Source organism: Perca flavescens, chromosome 14 (assembly GCF_004354835.1).
Source record: "Perca flavescens isolate YP-PL-M2 chromosome 14, PFLA_1.0, whole genome shotgun sequence".
In the NCBI taxonomy this organism is placed as follows: Eukaryota; Metazoa; Chordata; class Actinopteri; order Perciformes; family Percidae; genus Perca; species Perca flavescens.
In genome coordinates, this window is record NC_041344.1 from 27,206,089 (window position 1) to 27,215,141 (window position 9,053).

Consider the following 9,053-nt stretch of genomic DNA (forward strand, 5'->3'; position numbering starts at 1 on the left):
GGCAAACAGTCACAGATAAATACAGTGCTGTGGGCGTTGTTTACTTTATTAACGTGTTTACTGTGTTAATGGACTGAGGATGGAAGTAGGATTCGGTATTCGGTTTCAGTAGAATCTTAACCAGATGATTCAGTATTCGGCCGAACCCAAAAAATCTGGATTCGGTGCATCCCTAAGGAAAACTTTAAATGCACTCAATGATTCTTTAACACATATACTGTATCACAAGTTGGTTTTCCATTAAATGAGTTTGATCACTGCGTTCAGACAATGGGAGAACTAGGATAGCCAACAGAGGTGACAGATCTACCAAGTTTGGCAGATCTGTCTTCTCTGTTAGAGCCACAAAGTATTGGAACTCAGTACCAAGCAAGATCAGAGAATGGAACAGCTTTGCTAGTTTTAAATTCAAGATGAAATCATGGCTGACATCAATCCAATCATGTTCCCATCAAGTATAAACCCAAACAGCCAATCTTAATGTTATGGAGTCCTGTTGTAGTGGTGTCTTAATGTTGTGATTTTATTGTTGGTACTATTGTTGTTGTGTTTTAATGCTGTAAAATTGTATTGTTGTAGTGTTGTCTAATGTTGCGAGACAGAGCTTCACTTTTGAGCAAAATTTAAATTTTGAATGTCAAACACTTCATTTCCTGGATACTTGAATTTTTCTGCAACAATTTTTGCCTTTTCTCCTTCGATTTATGGTGCAAATGTCTATTTATGTAAAGGAAATTATAATAGTTTGGGGGTGTGTACTGGACAGTTTTGATTTTTGATTCTCCCTGTTAATTACGTCTATATGGGCCTGTGTAATATAGTCCGGTTTCCTGGTGTTTGTAAGGACTCTGGCAGCAACACTCTGCATCAACTGCAGCTGCACAAAAGAATCATGTACCCGATAAATTTGCATCCCCATGTATCTTCTTCAGCTCCACAGCCAACCCTTAACCAACACTGGGGCGTGTCGTGTAACAATGTAAATACGACATGACAGGTTAATCTAAGCAAACACGGAACAAAAACATCCGTTTCCACCTAACCGGTCCTACTGGATCATCTAAGCAACAAGTTTGCAACAAGTGACAGGAAGACGGAATAAAAAAACAAATAAAAAACACTTTACATTACATTGAATGGTTAAGAAACTTAAAAGAACTCAAAAGAAGACTAAAATGAATATTTAAAAAAGGATTATCAAAAGTGTTACATCCAAATGAACTTTTGATCCACAAATCATGTCATCGTTAACCCACAGCCCAAAAGCTTTCCTACTTATTTTCTACTAGATTACACCTCAAAACAGGTCTTCCTATGAGTTTTACATTTTGAAAAACAATTTTTGCAAACACCAATTTCTGTTTTGTTGATTTTTACCAGAATAACCTGTTCATAAAACTCAACAGTAGAATAAAGACATTTTTTTTCTTTTTTTTTTAAGAATTGAATTCTTAGCAAGAATGAGATGAGAACATTGATGCTTTAGCATCACATTATCTCTCACCACATTGCTCTAGAAAAAATGTGGCTGTCTTTATACAAAAAGCTGAGTTTGTTCTGAACATTTTCATATGAAACACATGGGGATCAGTTATATGCAAATACCTTAAAAAGGTAAATTTAAGAAGGTCTGTGATGCCCTTAGATCTCAGGGGGTTAAACAGAAGTGTAAAAACAGGGTTATGTGCTTGACTGCTTGGGCTACTATTTATAGTCAGGCCTGCTGTGTTTTTTTTCATTTCCAGTCTTTATGCTAAGCTATGCTAACCATCTGCTGGCAATAGAGAGAAAATAAACTCACAAAATGTACAACCCATTTCACGGCTTTTTTCAGCCAGTTTATCACAACCACTTTAAACAGAATACAGAGTTCAACATGTGCCAAATGATGGCAGAATATTCAAGTAGCTTGTGTTTAAATCTGTGCATTAATGTCCATATGTGAGCCACTATCGAAAGGGGGGCTTTCTCGTTGACTTTTCTCATGTCAAGTACCACTTATACAGGTCATGATCTACATGGTAATACACGTCTCTTGACATGTGGTCGCAGGCGAGGCAGATGGGCTGAATGAATTCGTTGTAGATTGACAGGAGGTGAGGGGTGGCCTCGTAGAACTTCCTCCACTCAAAGTAACGCATGTACGCCGCGTCCGTCATGTCCAGCAGAAACTTAGCCAGCGACTTTGCGTCGGGGAAATCATTTATGTGAATGAAGGCGTCTGCGGGAAGGAACTCCTCGTAGTTTTCTCTCGGTGGACCCAAAACTACAGGCACCGTCCCCGCCACGAGGGGCCCGTTGACCTTCTCCGTGATGTAGTCTCTGTGGAGCGAGTTCTCAAATGAGAGGTAAAACTTACAGCTGGCAATGGTTGCGTAATACTCCTCATAACTCAAACGGTGCCCTGTATAGGCTGTACCAAAGAGTTCGATCTTAATGTGTTTGGACAGTTCCTTGTAATAGTTTTCTCTCACAGCTGTTCCCGTGGCTGGGTTTTTGTTACTGACAATCCAGCACACTAGTTTGTCTTTTTTGGGCAGAACAAAGTCCTCTTTCACGTCTGTCTTCCTGATTGTAAGTTCGTTCCTCGCTGTAATGTCAGCATCTCTTCTGTAGCTCAGTGTTAAGTTGAACATGTTTTCCAGACCTGGTATCCTACCCGTGTTCGTTGGGGATTCCACATGGTACCAAATCCACTTCTGAAAAGCTGGACGTGGCTCCTGCGGCATGTTTTGCAGATTACCGCCTATGTTTTTATGGTAGAAAATGACTCCCTTTGCTTGGCTGTACAGGGTTCTGTCATCCGTCAGAACGCAGCTATCAATGTTGAAGTAGGTTAAGCAAGCTTTGAAATCAAACTTCACACCGAGAGGCCAGAACCACAGCAGGACTATGGGCTTTTCATTTGGAACCACGTCTTCATAATTTTTCACATTGGTTAATGTAGACGGGCAAATAGGAGACGGAGGCTCAAAATACAGGAGGAATGCAACAATGGAGCAGACAAGGCCGAGAGCAGCTGTAGTTGCCAGGCACATGGTTTTCTTGGAAGCAGGCGCCATCATCTGTGGAACAGAAAGAGGAACTGATATGATCGCTTTTTTATTTTTATTTTCGGCCACTTTGATTCAGAGCAGGGAGATATTCTTGACCCAACTCCTCGATGTCTGCGGCGATATTGTAGGGGTGACTGTTGGTGCTTTCACAAACTATTTACACAATGAGATTTGAAATAAATAACCACCAATAATGTGGATATGACTAAGTGGGTAAGGGAAAATAATAGAACAGTTAGAACGGCCTGGTAAGTTAGAAAATGACATCACTTTACTGTAATGTAATGCAGCCTGTCAAAGCAGGGAAAAGACACTTGCAATTAGAATATTAAGATATCCAAAATCTAAGACGATAGCTAGTCTCATATCACGATATCAATATAATATCGACATATTGCCCAGTCCTACTTTAATTCACGCCTCTGACTGGCTTCTTCTGCATAACAACACCGGTGAGGCGTATGCGTGTTGTAGTTCTTAAGACCCGTTGGCCATGCCAAAATGACGGATAAAACAGGATTTCTCCCACACAAAGATGAAATCATTAAAAGTGGTGTCCATAGAAAAAATATAAAAAAATATGGAACTATATTCTCAGAAGGCGAAGCACAGCTACTTCTGCTACTTGGGCAGAGTGATTTGCTCGCAGTACCTGTTAAGCCCCGTGGTGAGGAGCAGAGAGTAAGAACGGTGCTTTTCAGGTGTTGCGCTAATCACTCCGCCCAAGTAGCAGAAGTAGCAGTGCTTCCCCTTCTGAGAACATAGTTCCCAGTTTGTGTAAGGTTAGAAGATGGCTGTGTCTCATGTGACATTGTTATTTGTACACGCTGTGACTATACAAATCACAACATGTAAATAGGATAATGTTGGCGTTATTTTGTCACTTATTGGGAGCAGTAGGCTAGATGGAGCCAGTTACCTCCAGGATCTGTGCTAAGCTAGGCTAGCGGTGGGCGCGTCAGACAGAGTTACAACACGCACCATTTTGTGCGTTTCGCCGCCGAAACAGGAAGTGGATGTAACTCGAGTGTACATTGTCCAACTGGCTCGAAACCTGAGGACAAATAAAGGCCAATATTTACTTAGTCATAGCGCCCCCTAGTGGCAACAGGAAGTAGGCCTAAAAGTCAAGGTGCTATAATTTAACGAACTCCTCCTAGAGATTTCATACGATGGACTTCAAACTTGGTCTGTACCATCCCAACGCCTTAAAGATGAAAAGATATTGAAAGAAAAAATTTTCGTCAGACGGTGTGGGCGTGGCATGGCGGCCATTTTGAGTGTTTATCGATGAACAGAGAAGTTGTAACTTGAGCGCACGTTGTCGTATCTGCCCGAAATTTCACACAATTGACAAGGGTCCAGGCCTGAGGAGACATACAGGCCAAAATTGACTTTTGGTCATAGCGCCCCCCGCTGGCAACAGGAAATGCGCCATATATGACAAACATCATCCGATTTACATGAAACTTATGTGTGGTCTACATGTGATACTTTAACCACGCCCACTTACTCAGGCCACAACCCCTTCATAACATTTGAACCGTTTAATGTAGACCCTTGTGTGAGGTATCATTCAACTCAGCAAAGACTTCCTTATTCATTGATCATGGTTTGGCCCGCTCCCCTATACTTTGGCCACGCCCCCTTTCACAGCTAATTGACTGTATGACAGTCTTGTGTGAGGTATCATTGAACTCAGCAGAGACTTCCTTATTCATTGGTGATTGTTTGGCCCGTCCCTCTGTGCTTAGCCACGCCCCCTTTCATAAATGGTAACCTGTTTATGGTAGAGTCTTATGTGAGATATTAATTAACTCAGCAGAGACTTCCTTATTCATTTCTCATGGTTTGGCCTGCCCCCTATGTTTAAGCCACGCCCCCTTTCATGAATGATGACACGTTTAAGGTAGAGTCTTATGTGAGGTATCAATGAACTCAGCAGAGACTTTTTTTTAATTGGTAAAGGTTTGGCCCGCCCCCTATACTTTGGCCACGCCCCCTTTCACAGCTAATGAACCGTATGAAGTAGAGTCTTGTGTGAGGTATCAATGAACTCAGCAGAGACTTCCTTCTTTATTGGTGATGGTTTGGCCCGCCCCCTATGTTTAAGCCACGCCCTTTTTATAACTAATGACCCGTTTGATGTAGACCCTTGTGTGAGGTATCATTGAACTCAGCAGAGACTTCCTTTTTAATTGGTGATGGTTTGGCCCGCCCCCTATGCTTTAGCCACGTCCCTTTTCACAGCTAATGAACCGTATGATGTAGAGTCTTGTGTGAGGTATCGTTGAACTCAGCGGTGTGCGTTCCCTTTGTCATTGTTCACAATTTGCTGCGCAAATGCATGGTGCAAGGAGCGGTGTCCGCCAGTAACCCCGACGTGCGCCGAAGCGCAAGGGCCCGTCCATCGCTGCTCGCAGCTTTAATTAGTTGTGCGTTAAAATTGTATGTAAAAAATTAGTTTAACAATTTTTATTTCCCTTTTTAATTCTATATTTATTGTTTAACAAAATAAATGCAGGAATAATGTTACATGTGACAGATTGTTAACAGAAATGTCCTGCTTTCAGTGGATTTTTCGTTTTTGTGATAAATGTTCTGTGTTTGACTGTTCAATGTTCTATGCTTTTTAAAAGAAACAATTTTTGCTGGCAATTAATATCTATGTTCTCATCCTTGCATAAGAATATAGAATAGATCAATGGTGTTTCACGTTATAATGCTCCATGACAAAGGCAAATTTTTTCCCCAAATCGTTTAACCCTACTGCACAGTAGTCCTGCATTCAATTTTTTACTTCAAGTAAAAAGAGAGGCATTATATCAGCACAATGTACTTACATTTACACTCTGTTGAAGGAGGAGCTTTCAACTCTAACTTAATGCTGGATAGTTTCATGAATAATAATGCAACAGGTTTTAATAGTTATATTTTGTGAGTAAAATCTGAATTAGAAAACATAACCAGTAACATTTCTCTGTCAGGTAAATGCATTGGTGGAATGTAACGAAGTACATTTACTCCAATACTGTCGTTAAGTACAAATGTTGAAGTACTTGTACTTGACTTGAGTCTTTTCATGCCACTTTCTACTTTCTCATTTCAGAGAGAAATATTGTACATTTTCCGCCACTACATTCATGTGAAAGCTTTAGTTATTAGTTACTTTATAATTTAATATTTTTGCACACTACAAGTCCAGCTGAAATGATTATACGATTAAGCACTTAGTTGCTTGACAGAACTGTTTGGATAATTTCTAAAATGGGAGGATTTTTCTTCATTAGAGTACTCATATACTTAATACTTTAAGTACATTTTCCTAACGATACTTACATACTTTTACTTAAGTAACATTTTCAATGCAGGACTTCTACTTGTAACAGAGTAGGTTTTACAATGTGGTTAGTAGGCCTACTGTTAAGTAAAGGATCTGAATACTTCTTCCACAACTGGGTAAATGTAGGCTTATAGAAGTACACATTAAGTCAGTAGTATACAGTTCCTGGTCTCAACAGATAGACCTCCAACATATATTCCTATTCAATTAAGATTATTACCACTGAATAAAGAATTGCTTCCTCACCTTTCCACAGAGCATCAGGATGTCTCTTTCTGGTAGATCCGGAGACCAACTGTGGCAGACTTTTGACACTTAAACACACAAATCCTGAGAGAAGATAAATCCCTGAACAAAACAGGATAAACCAGCAAGGCCGACACAACAACTGCAGTAGCTAGGAGCCGGGGTGGGCGGGCTTAGCCACTCTTTACATCATGGCCACGCATTTGTTCAGGCGCAAAGACACAGCTTTGAAACACACCCAGCCCTCGCTGTGTATGGAATGCAGTTTTGGAATGCTGTTTAATTCAATATTCAGTAAATGAATCAACAGGCCTACATAACTGAATAATTATGTCTGTGAAATACATCTTGAATTAAACAAATGAGGTAATAAATATAGGTTATAACTTTTATTTCATAGGACACACCTATCTCACAGCCTCAGACTAAATGCAAATACACTGAACAAAATTATAAACGCAACACTTTAGTTTTTGCCCCCATATTCCATGAGTTGGACTCAAAGATTGAAGACTTTTTCTATGTACACAAAAGGCCTATTTCTCTCAAATATTGTTCACAAATCTATCTATAGCTATGTTAGTGAGCCCTTCTCCTTTGCCAAGATAATCCATCCACCTCACAGGTGTGGCATATCAAGATGCTGATTAGACAGCATTTTTTTTTTTTTTTTTTTTTTTTTTTTTTTTTTTTTTTTATGTATTGATAATTCTATCTGTACTTTATTCTATTCTTAGACTATTTTTCTATGTTTTATCATCTATGCACGTTGTAAAGCACTTTGTGACCCTGTCTGTGAAAAGCGCTGTATAAGTAAATTTTACTTACTTACAGCATGATTATTGCACAGGTGTGCGTTAGGCTGGCCACACTAAAAGGCCACTCTGAAATGTGCAGTTTAATCACACAGCACATTGCCACAGATGTCGCACGTTTTGAGGGAGTGTGAAATTGGCATGCTGACTGCAGGAATGTCCACCAGAGCGGTTGTCCGTGAATTGAATGTTCTTTTCTCTACCATAAGCCATCTCCTAAGGAGTTTCAGAGAATTTGGCGGTACATCCAACCGGCATCACAACCGCAGACCACGTGTAACCACATCAGCCCAGGACCTCCACATCCAGCATCTTCACTTCCAAGATCTTCTGAGACCAGCCACCCAGACAGCTGCTGCAACAATCGGTTTGCATAACCAAAGAATTTCTGCACAAACTGTCAGAAACCATTTTAGGGAAGCTCATCTGCATGCTCTTTGTCCTCATCGGGGTCTCGACCTGATTGCAGTTTGTCGTCGTAACCGATTCGAGTGGGCAAACGTTCACATTCAATGACGTCAGGCACTTTGGAGAGGTGTTCTCTTCACGGATGAATCCCGGTTTTCTAAATCTGTGATCGATACCGTGGTCTATTTAAGAAAGCCGTGGACGTGCACTTATCCCAGCTATCTACACCTGGTTTGGTTTGACACCGTCTGATCCTGGCTCGGCAAACATGCAACCGATTAAGCCGCGATGAGCGGATCACACTAAGTCAAGCTGCGCTTTTTCAGTTATCCTGGATTTCTTCATTCTACTTTTGTGCAACAGGCCCCAGGTAGGGACAGGGAAAACCAGCCCGGTCTCATGGCAGTTCATGTAAATGTGACGTTATTGTAATCTATTGATACGTGTTCACGGAGACGTTTTTGTCGGTTTTTACGTGGCGGACAACACGAAAATGTGAAGTAATGTATTTCAATGGGAAGCATCTTTTGTGGCCACAGCACGAAAATGGTAGGGAATAATATAAAAAGCCCAAAAAAAGTCAAACAACACAGGACTTTCACTTTTTGCGTTTTGTCCCGCGTGTTACTGTGGCGCGTCTCCCAGCATTTAAGGCCCCGTAAGGTTTTTCCTAAACCCAACCTCCGCCATCCAATTATTGTGGCGTGTCCCCAGCGGGCGTTTAGGGCGCCCTTTCCCACGTAAGATTTTTCCTAAACCTAACCTCCGCCATCCCGTTATTGTGGCGCGTCCCCAGCGGGCCGCCTCGCGGGCACCGCCCCAGCGGGCCGCCTCGCGGGCGCCTCCCGGCTTATCGAGCGTCCTTTTCGGTCGCCTCTCGCCGTCCTTTTCCCGAGAAAATAACGTGACATTTACACGTAAAAAAACGAGAAAAATAACGTGACATTTACACGTAAAAAACGAGAAAAACATCTCCATGAACACGAGAAAAATAACGTGACATTTACATGTAAAAAACGAGAAAAACGTCTCTGTGAACACGTATCAATAGATTAAGAATAGCGTTGACATTTACACGAACTGCCGTGAGACCAGGTTGGGAAAACAGAGCTGACCCATAACAAAATAGGCCTTTTGTGTACATAGAAAAAGTCTTAGATCTGTGAGTTCAGCTCATGAAAAATG

General features: G+C 41.2%; 1 protein-coding gene across 1 annotated transcript; it reads right to left on the reverse strand.

The window, feature by feature from the left end:
• Positions 1 to 1,982: 1,982 nt before the first annotated feature.
• LOC114567779 (alpha-(1,3)-fucosyltransferase 9-like) lies at positions 1,983 to 3,062 on the reverse strand. The gene has a single exon (XM_028596884.1). The coding sequence runs from the start codon at positions 3,060 to 3,062 to the stop codon at positions 1,983 to 1,985; it is 1,080 nt and encodes a 359-aa protein (XP_028452685.1).
• Positions 3,063 to 9,053: the final 5,991 nt, after the last annotated feature.

What these genes read in the sequence shown, in the direction of transcription:
- LOC114567779 (XM_028596884.1), bottom strand. Translation starts at nt 3,062, where the DNA reads ATGGCGCCTGCTTCCAAGAAAACCATGTGCCTGGCAACTACAGCTGCT.